General features: G+C 39.1%; 1 protein-coding gene across 2 annotated transcripts in view; it reads right to left on the bottom strand.

Moving 5' to 3' along the window:
• The window catches only part of col11a1a (collagen, type XI, alpha 1a), a 166,563-nt gene that overhangs the window by 26,442 nt on the left and 125,754 nt on the right, over window positions 1-14,367 (bottom strand). For both annotated transcript variants that reach the window (XM_036581528.1, XM_036581520.1), the window contains 7 exons: window positions 13,305-13,412; window positions 11,763-11,816; window positions 10,216-10,269; window positions 9,544-9,651; window positions 3,280-3,333; window positions 2,429-2,482; window positions 519-572 (listed from right to left, as the gene is read on the bottom strand). In XM_036581528.1, the coding sequence (XP_036437421.1) occupies window positions 519-572; window positions 2,429-2,482; window positions 3,280-3,333; window positions 9,544-9,651; window positions 10,216-10,269; window positions 11,763-11,816; window positions 13,305-13,412 (486 nt within the window). The remainder of the gene's footprint in view (window positions 1-518; window positions 573-2,428; window positions 2,483-3,279; window positions 3,334-9,543; window positions 9,652-10,215; window positions 10,270-11,762; window positions 11,817-13,304; window positions 13,413-14,367) is intronic.

Below are 14,367 nucleotides of genomic sequence, written 5' to 3'. Positions count from 1 at the left end.
CTGCTGGTCAAAAATAAAGTAAAAAAAAAAAAAAGCCCTGTAATTACGCATGACAGCAGCGTGGCCAAAAATAACAGGACCTGCAGTCGAAAAAGTTCTTTCTTATTTTTTTGGCTTAGGGCTGAAACGGTCATCGCTGTACAGTCACAGTGAGCTGAGGCTATTCTTGGAGCTCTCAGCGTGATGGTAACATCCTGAGTTTCACGCTCCAAAGCCATCACAGTAGTCAGCCACCATATTAAATATTGATGGTTGAGAAGAGAGCTGCCAAATAGCAGGCAAAATGAAGGAGTGTTGTTGGAACGGCTGTAAAGAAGGCATTAATGGTGTCGGGGTACTAACTCTGACAAAAGGCTGACACCTGAAATGGACGGCTTCCAGAGAGCGAGAGCTACAGTGGCACATGGAGGCCTGAGCGGGGCCACATTTCTCACGGTACTGAGGCTGAACTGTAGCTCCGGGCTTATAAAGGTGGATTGAGCTGATAAGGCCTGCTGGGATCAGGCAGCATTACTTACCTTCTCTCCCACTGCTCCCATGGCTCCGATACCTCCTGGGGGACCTTGAGGGCCCTACGATTCAATAAAGCAGATTAGTTCACATCTACATGGTATTTTCACAATTGAAACAACATTGTCCTGGTTTGGCATGAAGAGTTTTTAGCAATGTAATTCCTCAAAAATACTTTCCATAAAATTACTGAAGACTATGCATAACATATGAACAAAGGAGCTGATATTATCCTTAATATCCTATATGGATTATTCTACCAAATTGGTTCAAAGTCTCTTCAAAGAAAACACATTTCTGACTTTTAACTGATCTTGGACTTTAGACTAAAACACGTTTGTTTTGAGTGACCCTATACCTTAATTATGTTTATTTTTGAACATGCCATTTTGTCTCTACCAAACCAATCATAACACTACCAAAACTTTGCCAAATGTTTCAGTAGTGACTGTTTCGGAAGTGACAATTTTAGCTCATTTTGAGCTCAAAAATCCAGCGGGTACCTGATTGGCAACCATGGCATTGAACAGCCGTACACACATAAAATGATGATATTTTTATTAAAATGCTAAAAAGGTTACTTAATTGTGGAAAATATGTGTTTCGGTAGTGACAATTATTAATGTCCCACACTGAATTACAGACTTTGAGGCACATTTTCATTAAATCAATGAGATCTAACTGTTCACCATGTGGACCTCACTTCCTGCTATAAAATGCAGGGGCGTGGCTAAAATAAGACTCCGCCTACAGACTAAAACTCATGGTGTTTCGGTAGTGACATAAAAACGTGGCACAGCATTTTCTGATTAAAGTTTTTTTATTAAAAAATGAACAAATAAATCTTTCAACTTCATTTCAAAAGATCTTTCATGTTTTAAGTACAAAAAAAATATTATTTTTTCAAATGTAAATTTAGGTGTTAGGGTTTGGGGCAGACACCTCCCAATAGAAAATACCCTGCAAATGACGACTTTGTACATATTTAGCTTATTACTATCTCATTTAATTCACTGGGTTTAAATTGATTGTAACATAATCCTTGTAAATAACTAAGGTCTGAACAGTTTTTACTGTGGGACTGCAGTTTCAGCAGTCCATTCATATATATCCTATACAGTCATATGCAATAGTTTGAGCACCAGCGCTCAAATTGAATGTTTTGTTGATTTTTCTAAGCAAAATAAATGAACCCATTCTCTGCATGGAGCTCAAATATGGAGTTTTTCTTTACATTTTAATGCACAATTTCTGTTTACTTGCTGAATTTAACATGTTGGGAAAAAAATAAAACTTAAAATATTAAATTGTGCCATAGATTTTGCACAGGCCATATTTCATGTTCTTTTTTTTTTTTTCAAAATGTTAAATTCAGCAATTAAACAGTGATAGGGCATTAAATGTGTTCTGTGCAGAGGATAAGTGAAGTTATTTTTAAGTTATAAGTTGTTTTCACTTTGAACATCAACAAAAATGACTGTATGGTCTACCTTTTAAGTGGTTATTTCAAGACATAATCACTAAATATGGCATTTGTATTTTAATATAAGCCACTTCACCACTTAAGGCAACTATGACTGACTAGGTTGACAGTGTTCTAGCTAATCCTGAAGGCCTTAAAAGATAGGGGTGCAATCTTGTGGCAAATCCAATTAAGTGTTTTGTTTTATTGAGAATACTAATATTTGTTTAATTTATTTTTAAAATTTAAATATGCACCAATAAAGAAAGTTTAGAAAAACTACATTAAAAACCACAAGAGATAAATATTAGTCAGTGAGTGACCTTCATGTAATAATTCTAGCTGATTTGATAGGTTCTCTCAATGGGTTTCACACATTATACTCCAACTACTTGTACAAATAAAAGGTTGTAAAATTGTTGGCTGGTAAAAACAAGATACAAGAGAGGGACTCACGTCTGCTCCGCTAGGACCCTGCGGACCTCTCGGGCCGGGAGGACCAGGTGGACCCTGTTGAGAGAGATGGTGTATTATTCAAGATTCATTTACATCTGAATTGCATCATGTATATGATGTTTGTTGCTTGTGAGGCTTAGTCATAGGCCTACATTTAAGCTTGCGTCTAATGCTGCACTCATGACCAAAGAGAAACTGACATCCAAGTATAAAAATAATCCATTTGAACAGTCATGAAAACCATAATTCCCACTTGGAAAGTTGGAGTTACTCAAGAGCTCTGAGTTCTTTGATTTGCGTTCGTGACGTAACTTTATATTGGTGTGTTTTAAGCTTTTTAGGCAGAGTTCGTGTTCATGCATCTAAATGCAGAGTGATACCTGGATAATTTCAACCTTAAGATTTTCAATCAAAGCTTTCATGTCGTTTTTGGTGCTACATTAACAGTGAACTGCCATAACCTTCATCCACTGTTAATACTAATGAAGCACCAACCAAACAGCTCTTTACTTGCAATGTAAAAGCTTTTTAACAGCATATTATACTCCCACAGCAGCCAGACGAAGGCTAGATTATTGTGAGCATCCATTTAAAAAAAAAGAAAATGAAGTTGTATGAAGCCTTTGAAGTGGGAAGCTCCAAGATTAAGATGTCAGAGATTGCAGTGGTCACGAATGCAGTATTAGGGTCTGGATTATAAACTGGGTTTGATTTTTCTTCAAAATAATGTGTGCTGTGCTGCAATAAGGAGGATTACTTTAGCCTTAGCATTATATCTTTGTATAGCTGTATTCCATTGTATCACTTTGATGCTATGATTAAACACTGTGATGGCTGTACAACATACGTACCATTGGACCAACGTCTCCATTCTCTCCTTTTTCACCTGGTGGTCCGGGAAGACCCTGTAAGGAAGAACACATTAATGTTTTAGTCATTTGCCTTAAGATTAGTTTGAAGGTGTCCAAATCTTGGAAAGATGTATTTTTTTTCAACTTTTTTTTAATGAAAATTTTTGATGTAGTCTGTAAATATTGTTAAAAATTCAAAACTCTCAATTAAGCTATTAGCCCTTTTTAATTCTATTTAAAATAAATGAAAAAACATAAAATGTGCCATAATTTTTGAACACATTCAATGTTTATATGTTACATTCAGCACAAACAAAAATTGCAATAAAAATGTGCAGAAGTGTGTTCTCTGTGTGTGAACTGTGAACTTATGTTTGCTCATAAAATCAACAAAATCATGTACATTTGACCAGGGGCACTAAAACTTTTGCACAGTAGTTTATATCTGCCTGCGCAGCGTACAGCAGTTTAGCCCCGCCCATTCTGCCTGAAGTTATAAAGAGCATTTCAGCCTGGACTGCTTTTCTGAACGAGGTAGCCAATCAGAGCAGAGCTCATTTGCATATATCAGTCACTATCAGTCACAGCCTGTTTAATTAGAAGGAATAAAAACCACACAAATGTCAAAACTGGACCTCAAAAAATAAAATACAAGAACTGTAAGGTTACCGTCCTACAAACAAAACTGCATGCAGGCTTAGTTATTATAGATGAGGTGCTGAGGTTTGACCACATACAGTGAACCCGTCTTAGTGAGGGCATGAGTACAGTATGAGGACTAATCTGTAAATTGTTCAGGTGGGAGCCGACGCAGACCCTTGTTTAGAGCGATTTACATATCTGAAGGACAATGTTGTATAAACATAAAACGAACTAACTGAATACATATTGAGCCCCATGTCAACATAATTGTAGACTGTGTTCTGTTTGCTGTTTACCGCCTACAACAAATCCCACCGCAGAGACATTAGCCAAAGACATTCTGAGGCGTGTGTGTGTGTGATGTACGTGAAGGGGGGCAACTAGGGCATTATCTTCCTCTGAATTCTCCTTCATGATGAAAATACTGATGGGTTTCATTTCTCTGAAGCTGCCAAAGAGCAGAAATGAGCCGTTATGGAAGAGGAAAGAGGACGACGCTTCAGATTGAAAAAGGAAAAACTGAGACCAAACGAGGTTACAAAGCTCAGCAATAACACTCCACTGCAGAGCGAGGGGGGTGAAGATGAAGAACAGAAGAAAGAGAGAAAGACAGAAAACTAAAGAGATAAACTGAAAGAGAAGAGACAGACAAACAGAAGAAAAGAGAATGGGGAAGTGGGTAAGAGCAAATTAAGAGAAACAGAGAGAGGGTAGAGAAGAGAGAGAAAGAAAGAAAGAAAGAAAGAAAGAAAGAAAGAAAGAAAGAAAGAAAGAAAGAAAGAAAGAGAAAAAGATGAAGAAGAGACAGAGAGATAAAGAAGGAGACAGAGAGAGGTAAAGAAAAAGGAGATGAAAAATAGAGAGAATAGATACAGAATAGATAGATACAGAGCGAGAGAGAAAGAGGGAGATAAAGAAAAAGCAGAGACAGAGATACAGAAAGTTAAGGAGAGACAAAGAGGAAGAAAAAGAGAGAAAGAACAAAAGGAGAGAGAGATAAAGAAAATGAAGTGGAGTCAGAGAGAGAGAAAGAAAGAGAGATACAGAAAAAGGAGAGCCATAGAAAGATAAAGAAAAAGAAGAGAGAAAGAAAGAAAATGAAGGAGAGAAAGAGATAAATAAAGACAAAGGAGAGAGAGAGAGAGAGAAAGAAAAAGAAAGAGAGAGACAAAGAGACAAAGAAAAAGAAGGAGCAATAAAGAAAGACAAAGAAAAAAGAGAGACAGAGCGACAGAAAAAGGAGAGAATCAGAGAGAGAGAAAGAGAAAGAAGGAGAGAGACAGAGAGAGAAAGAGAGAAAGAAAAAGGAGAGAGACAGAGAGACAGAGAGAGAAAGAAAAAGAAGGAGCAATAAAGAAAGAAAAAGGAGAGACAGAGAGAGACAGAAAAAGAAGGAGAGAGACAGAGAGAGAAAGAGAGAGAAAGAAAAAGAGGGAGAGGGACAGAGAGACAGAGAGAGAAAGAAAAAGAAGGAGCAATAAAGACAGAAAAAGGAGAGACAGAGAGAGACAGAAAAAGGAGAGAAACAGAGAGAGAGAAAGAAAAAGGAGAAACAGAGAGAGCAAGAGAGAAGGAAAAAAGGAAAAAGAAAATGAGAGAAAGGGAGAGGAAGAGAGATAAAGAATAAGGAGACAGAGAGAGGACGTTGTTTGTCTGCACTGAACATATATAAAACAAATAAATCCAGTTTGTTTTTGAATAATAAAATGTTGTACGTTCACAGGCCTGAGACGAAAGTTTGATGGACATAGCAACAGTAACTAGGGGAGGCAGGACTTGTCATAATTTTGCAAAGTGAGAAAGAAATTCCTGCAAACGTTTACTTGGCATAAAGCAGCTGTGTGTTAATATTTTGGGTATATTTAACTTCATCAATCAGTTTCATATAAAATGGGCAGAGTTTGGCTTAATTACCAGGTTAGCACTGTCACTAATACTGTCACTGATATTTACATGTCCAGTCCTGTTTCACATAAACACTATAAGGCTTTAACATGGACAGTTATTGCATAACTGAGAAATAAACTATGCTCATTTAAGTTATAGACCATTTGTTAGTTGTTTATTTGTTGCTTTGCTTTTGTTCCCTCAAAGAGAGATGGCAGCATCTAAACAGCTTTGTGTTCAATATGTTAAAGCAAACTGACAAAGAAAACAGTTAGGCGTCCCCAATCTTTCGACGGGCAGTGTGTTTATTTCCTGCGGTTAAAGCGGCCAGCTGTGTCGAGACCCGCTGGGTAAGATGCTAGAGCTATTATTCTGGTCTTTTCATTTGCAGCCACTCTCGCTCTCTCCCTCCCTCTCTCTCGCAAATGGCTAATTGAAAGCCAACACCATTTTGAGCTTAATTAATGGCCGATTGAATTTAACAGCCTCTTTTCCATTTCCCACTGATAGAGCTGCGCCTCCAACGCAGCAGAGGCCCGAGGCAGAAGTCATGAAGCGGCCAAATATGAGGCACGTGTCTCATTAGAGACGTTAAACGGCCGCTAACGGATGAGCCGGCCTCGTGACTCAGGTGTCCCACGCGTTTGATCCCTGACATTTACCCCCTAATTGCTTCCCCAGACTTTCTGGCAGGGCCACGATTCAAAGGTGGTCCGTCACCAGCTGCCACGAGCACATTTGAAGTCTAATTCTGTCTGATATTTACATGCCAAACACCTACGTGCCCTGGGACCTGAGCTGGGGGGGGTCAGGAGATCAGACGACATTAGTACAAATGCTCTTTAAATCGACAGTTAAGCAAAATATATGATAGTTAATGTACACAACTCTCCCCTCACTCCAAATGCAGTCGATCGGCCAAGACGTGTTTGGTGTCTGAAGTGTGTCTATGGTGGTTTATACTAGTCTAGTGCTGGCCTGGTTTTCGTTTAGCTGCTCACCCCAGCATGGTCATACTGGTTGACCAGCACACCAGCATCAAAATACAACATATACTGGTTTTGGTGGTGATCAGCGTATCAACTTCCATTGCTGCAAACCTGCGCTAGACCAGCATAGACCAGCTTAATAGTGACAGAATAGTGAAACAGTTCTGTACTGATTCACTATTCTATCACTATTAAGCCAGTCTATGCTGGTTTATGCTGGTCTAGATTTCGTTTAGCTGGTCACCTCAACATGGTCATACTGGCTGACGAGCATCGAAACACAACATGTCGCTGTTGTTGGAACAAAACCTCGTATCTCCAAAATATTAACTTTACAGGAGAAGGAAAAAACCTACTTTACTTTTAATGTAAGTCAATGGAACCAGACTTTTTTCAAGTCATTTTGGGCCGTTTCTTTTGGTCCATTCATCATGAAATTTACAGACAATGTAGAGGACAACAGGCATTTTCAAATGAGGTGAAAAACTGAAAAATGACAAAAATAGAGATACAATGTTTTGTTCCAACAGCAGCGATATGCTGGTTTTGGTGGTGATCAGTAATGCTAACCTATGCTGGTTTGTTCAGCAAGGAAATGGATCTAGTGAGTGAACTGGGCCCTAGTTTTGTTCATAACTTTGTATTCTCGTAGCTTCAGCTTCAGCACAAAGCTAACGAAGCAAACTTCAGACACTGAAGTTGGTGTGAACTTGAAAGGGAGGAAACTGTCAAAAAAATGTTCACTTTAAGGACCACTGAGAGCATCCACACCATGGCCTCATGCCCACTGGAGCAGTCCAGTCAATGTAATTAATGAAATGTAAATGGAAGTGCATTACGCCCAATTAAAACTCAATAGAGTCGAATGACTCGGAGGTTTGGAGGCACTGCGGTTTGGGGGGAGTTATCGATGCAGTCGATGTAATTCCATTACCACGAGACGATTCCACCCCACAGAAGCGAGCGGCTAATGTATTTATGAAGGACGGAGAGACTGAAGATTCTTCTGACTGGCTGCTTCCTTTATCATTATCAAATAGAACGGCTGACATGATGACAGACTAAATTACAGCATGTCTCCTCATCTATGCATGTATTTGCTGGAAGTTACAGCCATACTCATCCCTCATATATCCATCTGTTGTCTTTGTCTATGCTCTGTTTACCACTAACTGGAAGTGAAGGCTGACATTTATCCTGTTTTAGCTTCTGTACTGGCTGTCACTCAGAACATTTTCTTGGGGAATCTGGTTGGTTGGCTCTTGTTACCTGTTTGTAAGCAGAAATAAATATGGCTAACCACAGCTAACAAGGCTACAATGTTATAAGCTGTCCTGCAATTCACTTAAAACTCCTCTGCAACTCTGCAACAGTTACAACTTTGTAAAACAAGTTTCAGTCAAGTTGCAGATGACCTACCACACTTTAATGTTAAATGACATCACTTTAACTAAAATAAAGCTGCTTATTTGTCAGCAACCACATAGCTTTAATAGCTGGCTAACCAAGCTAACATGGCAGTTAACAAGACAGCCCTTCTAAAAAAAAAAAAACATAAAAACCAGTAAAAGTTTCTGTTGGTTCCTGCTGGTGTCTAATAGTCAATAATGGTATTTACTGTTTTTGTGGGTTGGTATCACAGTGTAAAGGATTCTAATGGTTTAACAGTTGTTCTGGGACTGACTCCAGATAAATCTGATGGTTTCCTAATGGGATCTAAAGGTGTCCTACAGGAAACTATTGGTCTCTAATGGGTACTATTAAGCCAATTCCTATTAGAAAGCAAAACCATCAGATTCTTTTTGGATCCAAAGCATGAAAATTATATCATAGATGGAGAGACAGAGGTGCACAGATGATTTTATATAAAAAATCAATGAATATGATTATGATGATATGAAAAAATATCATTTATGGAAGATGCTAGTGCCTCATCTTGCTGACACTGCTTGCTAGAGGAACAATGGATGCTTTAATTCTTATTATGACAGCACTGAGCTATAGACATAAAGGTAAGGGGTCATGGACTACTTATAGCAGTAAGTAACCTGAAAAAATATACTGTAATGTCTTAATTAGTTTACTTATATTACTGCTGTTTGTGAATAATGGTATTTTAATATCTGAAATACAGGTTTGAGATTGGATAACATGGTTACTTTGAGCTTTAAAGCCAACTTAGAACATCTTCAAGAACAAAATGCTTCTGATGATGGAGACCGTAATGCTGGGGATCATCACCTGTTCGCCATCCACATCACGAATTCTGTGTATGTTCGAAAACTACATGTTCCATGCAGATCTGCTCTTTAAACATCGTGTGTAGTACGACTAATAATGACAAAGATGAGCAAAGTAGATGAGCCTGAAATCTGTGCTTATCTTGAACGCGCCCCAATTATGGCTCAAAGGCAAATCAATGAATACTAATGAACAGCTTTCTGAAAAATTAACTGCCCCTGACTTCATGCTAATGCTGCTAAGGCTGAGTCAGAGATGTTGGGTAAAACCCACACGAGCAAAAACCACACAAACCAGTCCATTTGAGATTGCTTAACAACTGGACGGCGTTTGAGGTGAACCTGTGATGATTTAGTCATGAAGTTAGCACAGTGCTAAACTGGTGGCTACAAGTTGTCATTATGTATTAGCTACGTTAGCTGCATTAGCTAACAAGTAATGGAAATGAACACTGAACTGAGTGATTACTGGCCTACAGGTTGGCTCTAGGCTCGTACAGACTGACCTGTAGGCCGATGGGGCCGGGGGGTCCGGGAAAGCCTCTGGATCCTTCGTCTCCCTTCTGCCCAAACATACCCTGCTGCCCACGTGGACCGGGCTCTCCATCAGCTCCCTGCATGAGTAGAAAAGATGAACGTTAGCCACAGTTTCAGCACATATTACAGCGAATCAAATTAGAGACAGCAGCTACACAAGTAAGCAGTGCAAGAGAAGCTACTCCAGAAACCTTTCCATCCATATTACATTCGTGTTTCCATGTAGAAGAGGAAATATTACACAATTAAAGTAATTGATGAAAAGCTATTGATGTGTTTATAGTTTTGCAAAAATAAGAATCATCCTTTACATTTTGTTATGAAAAAATGTCTGCAATGCTAATTCAAAGAATATAGATTAAATGTAATTATAATTAACTATCTATGTAATTTGTACTGGTAGATGTGTTCAATTAATAGCAAAATGACGGTGATAGAGCTCTCAGCTGCTCTAAACTGGAAACTCTCATAGTAACAGTAATAACAAATTTCAACTCAGCATGTTGGTGTATCCTTGAATTATCGCCGAGCTTGAATTAGCACGTCTTCTGGTGGCTTCAGCGCTATGCAATATCACTTTAATCTAGCATCTCAGACACCGCAGGTTACAGCATGTTAATATGTGAGTTAGTTTTACTCACCGCAGGTCCTGGTGCTCCAATAGGACCCTGCAGACCGGCCGGGCCTGGTGGACCCTGGTGAACACAGAAACAAAACAGGCGGAGGAGAGTTACACACAGTACAGCAAGATCCGTTCGGTTCAACTCCACTGTGATTAAACACATAATATATCACAGGTCACAGGAAGCGTGAGAAGCAGTGTGAGGAGATAAACAGGAGCTGGAGAACAGTGCCTGTTGAATAGCTCTGTTCTAGCCTACCTATTAGCATTAGTATAATTAATACACTCCCTAGCCAGCTAACATTAGCTAGCCTCTTGCTCAACAAGCTAGTTAGCCATTAATATAAACTGTTAAGAGTGTTTTTTTAAATGAACAGTGATTTTTTTGAAAATCGAATGTATTCATTGGTGGTGTATTTTCAATATTAAGGAAGAAGCTGCATGTTTTGGAGGGAATTTTTAAATGGTTATCTACCGTGACCACCGTCCTGCATTTTGCAGGTTCATCCCACAAAAGATTACGAGGAGAAATGTATTTATTTTTGTTATAATTGTTAAATGATCATTCGAAATATATAGAAAATATGTATAAATAAGTATAAACCTGCTAAATTGAGAGAACCCTTAAGAAATTAGGGGAATCATAGGCTATTTTGAAAAGTAACCTAAAGGTTCAGAATGTAAGCAAATGTCTTTGCAGCCACTACTTAATGAGAAGCTGTATGGTCAAAAGTGTGTGGACACCCCTCCTAATAACTGGATTTATGTGTTTCAGCCACACCCACTGCTAACGGGTGTATAAGGTGTATAAGTTACCTACTGGAATGCAGAGTGCCAACAGTAAAGTTTGGTGGAGGAGGGATAATGAGCTGGGGCTGTTTTTCAGGGTTTGGGCCCCTCAGTTCCAGTGAAGGGTGATGTTAATGCTACAGTATACAAAGACATTTTGCACAATTCTATGCTTCCAACTTTGTGGGAACAGTTTGGGGAAGAGCCTTTCCTGTTCCAGCATGACTGAGCCCCTGTGCAAAAAATGAGCTCCATAAAGACATGGTTTGAGTTTGGTGGGGAGGAACTCCAGCGGCCTGCACAGAGCCCTGACCTCAATACCAATGAACACCTTTAGAATGAACTGGAATGTCCGTTGTGAGCCAGGTCTTCACATCAGTGCTTGACCACAAATGCTCTTTTCACTGAATGGGCACAACTCCATATTAACGTCCATCGTTGTGGAATGGGTTGTCCAATAAAGTCATATAGGTGTGATGGTCAGGCGCCCCACATTGGCCCTTAAACATAGTTATGCTGCCCTGAAACCTAAATGTTCTGAAATGATCTGGTGACCCTACATGTACCTGCACATTCAATCTACTGAGAAGGCCAGTTTGGGTTCCCATGGTCAACACGATTAATAGTAAATGTTAACTTCAGTTAAGGACTGTTCTGGTGGCTCAGGGAGGAGGCACAGGTCGATGACACCAGACTGCACTGACTGGTTAAAAGAAGTGATGATCCAGGACTGTATCTCACTTAAAGAAATCGCGGTCACTGAGCATGAAGACTCACCTGTTCACCTTTGTCAGCTTTACTTCCCTTCTGTCCCGGCTCACCCACTTCTCCCTGAAAAAGACACAGCAGATATGAAACAGCGATCTGCAGCCCGGCGTGCCACCTCTCACAAAACACATCGCAAATTAGAGCTTCAGATGGAGAGAGATTTCAGTAATTGATTGTTTGGCGCGCTGGTGTGGGATAATTGCGTTCAGCGTGTGCAGCGTAGGCGTGGAGGGGAGAGGTGCTCAGAGGAAGATCACACTGAGCGCAACTTTCCTGGCAATTAAATGATGAACGGCAGCTTCAAACAGGGCAAATAAAACATCACACACGCCTGGAACTAGGAGTGTAAAACCGTGTCGGTTAGGGATGAGCATTACGACTAATTCTGATATTAATTCTAATTCTGAGCGAGAGTAAATGAACCCGGTAACCGCAGGGAAGAAAACTTTGGTCAAAAATTGAAGTATAGGCTTACTTTTCAGATGAGAGCCTACATGCAAAGCAAATATTTGTTCTCAGGTCAGGGTTCTATAGATGTTTGACTATTAAATATGTAAATAAAATACAATGCAAAAGTTTGGGTGGCGCCTGCTCAAATGTTGTGTTGATGATTCTCTAAGTTAAAATAAGTCATTCACTACAGGAAACATGAATAAATAATTTTTCAGCAAATTTCAGTGCACAATTTCTATTTATTTGAGGAGTTTAACAAATTATAACTTTTGCACTGGCCATATTTCATGTTTCATTTTTCCCAATATGTTAAATTCAGCCAAAAAACACTAATTGTGCATTAAAATGTGCACAAGTGCATCCTCTGCAGAGCATGTGTTAACTTATTTCCACTTTTTTGCCATCTGACCCAGGGTGCCAAAACTTTTGCACACCACTGTATATGACCATCCACAGTGTTTGTTTAGAGACGCTACATAATGTTGAGGTTCCTCTTTAAAATGCGATGCCACTGAGCTACTGTTAGCTTGATTACACCACAATAAAATCAATAAAAATAACACTGGAACTTAATAACGCACTATAAACACACCTATTTTGTGGGCAGAGCATGGAAGGGTTAACTGACTCAATTCAAAAGATATCTGAACTGGTGAAGTTTCAGATTTCTTTATGCACTAAATAATTTCATAAATATTCAGAAGTCAGAGATTTATACCGTTGTAAAAAAAAAAGCTTCAATTCAGGCAAACAAAGCACCACATATGCTCGGCACCGTCGCCATTTGGCGCAATCGGGCCATCCTGATGGAGGACTGTGTCAGAGGAAGATGAAACGGAGACGTTCGTTCACTTTCTCGCCCCGCTCTAATGAGATTTAAGGCTGCCTTCGCTGCTGCTGATGATGATGATGGATACGAGGCAGGCAGGGAGACGGGAGACGGATGTGTCGTGCAGATGGTCGGGGTGAGCGTGCTGTGATGAAGATTGATTACGGATGTGGTGGGTGTGATGTGTGTCCCGGAGAGAAGCGGGCGAGCGGCCGAGGAGTGGGATGACGGAGACTGGGCTCCAGACTGGCATCATATGCGGGACTGACCTTGTCACCGTCCTCTCCGGGTGGTCCCTGGGGTCCGGGGGGACCTGGCAGACCAACTGGACCTTGGACTCCATCACGACCAGCAGGACCCTGTGGGCCTTTCTCACCCTGAACACAAACACACGCATAACAGTGTCATTTACACTCTGTTTAAACATCTTCAGAAATTAGGGATGAAACCTTTAAACCTCATAAACTTTGAGTGCTGCTGTTCTCTTCCTCACTCCCATAACTACATATTAGTTTAAGTAGTTACTGAATAATTCGTAGTAGTTGTATAAGGTATGTATAATATGTATAATAGTTATATGTATAGAAGAGTATGGAGCAATTCATAGTAGTTACTGAATAACTCCTGAATAATTCATCATAGATGCAAAGAAATTTATAGTCGATGCTGAATAATTAATAGTAGTAACTCAGTAATTCATAGTAGCAAATGAATAATTCATAGTGGCTACTGACTAATTTACAGCAGTTACTGAATAATTCATAGTAGGTACTGAATAATTGCTAGTAGATACTGAACAATTCATAGTAGGTACTGAATAATTTATAGCAGATACTGAATAATTCATAGTAGCCACTGAATAATTCATAATACCTATTGAATAATCCATAGCGCATACTGAATAATTCATAGTATATACTGAATAATTCATGGCAGAAACTTAATAATGTATTGTAGATACTAAATAATCCACAGTGATTACTGAATAAGTTGTATTAGTTACTGAATGATTTATAGCAATTGCTGAACATTTTTTAGTAATTTCTGGATAATTACTAGTAGACACTGAATAATTTATAGTAGTTATCAATAATTTACAGTAATTACTAAATACCAGACAGCAATTTCAGGATAATTCATAGACGTTGCTGAATAATTTATAGTAAGTACCAAATAATTCATAGAGGTCACCGAATAATTATTAGTAAGTACCAGATAATTCATATTAATTATTAAATAATATATTTTTTATTATTAATGAATTAATAATAAGCCTGCAATTTGAGAGGTTACACTTGGCCGGAAGGATCCAGAAAGTTGTTTGAGCCCCAT

This window comes from Colossoma macropomum, unplaced genomic scaffold (assembly GCF_904425465.1).
Source record: "Colossoma macropomum unplaced genomic scaffold, Colossoma_macropomum, whole genome shotgun sequence".
NCBI lineage: Eukaryota > Metazoa > Chordata > Actinopteri > Characiformes > Serrasalmidae > Colossoma > Colossoma macropomum.
This window is presented reverse-complemented; position numbering and strand designations above follow the sequence as displayed.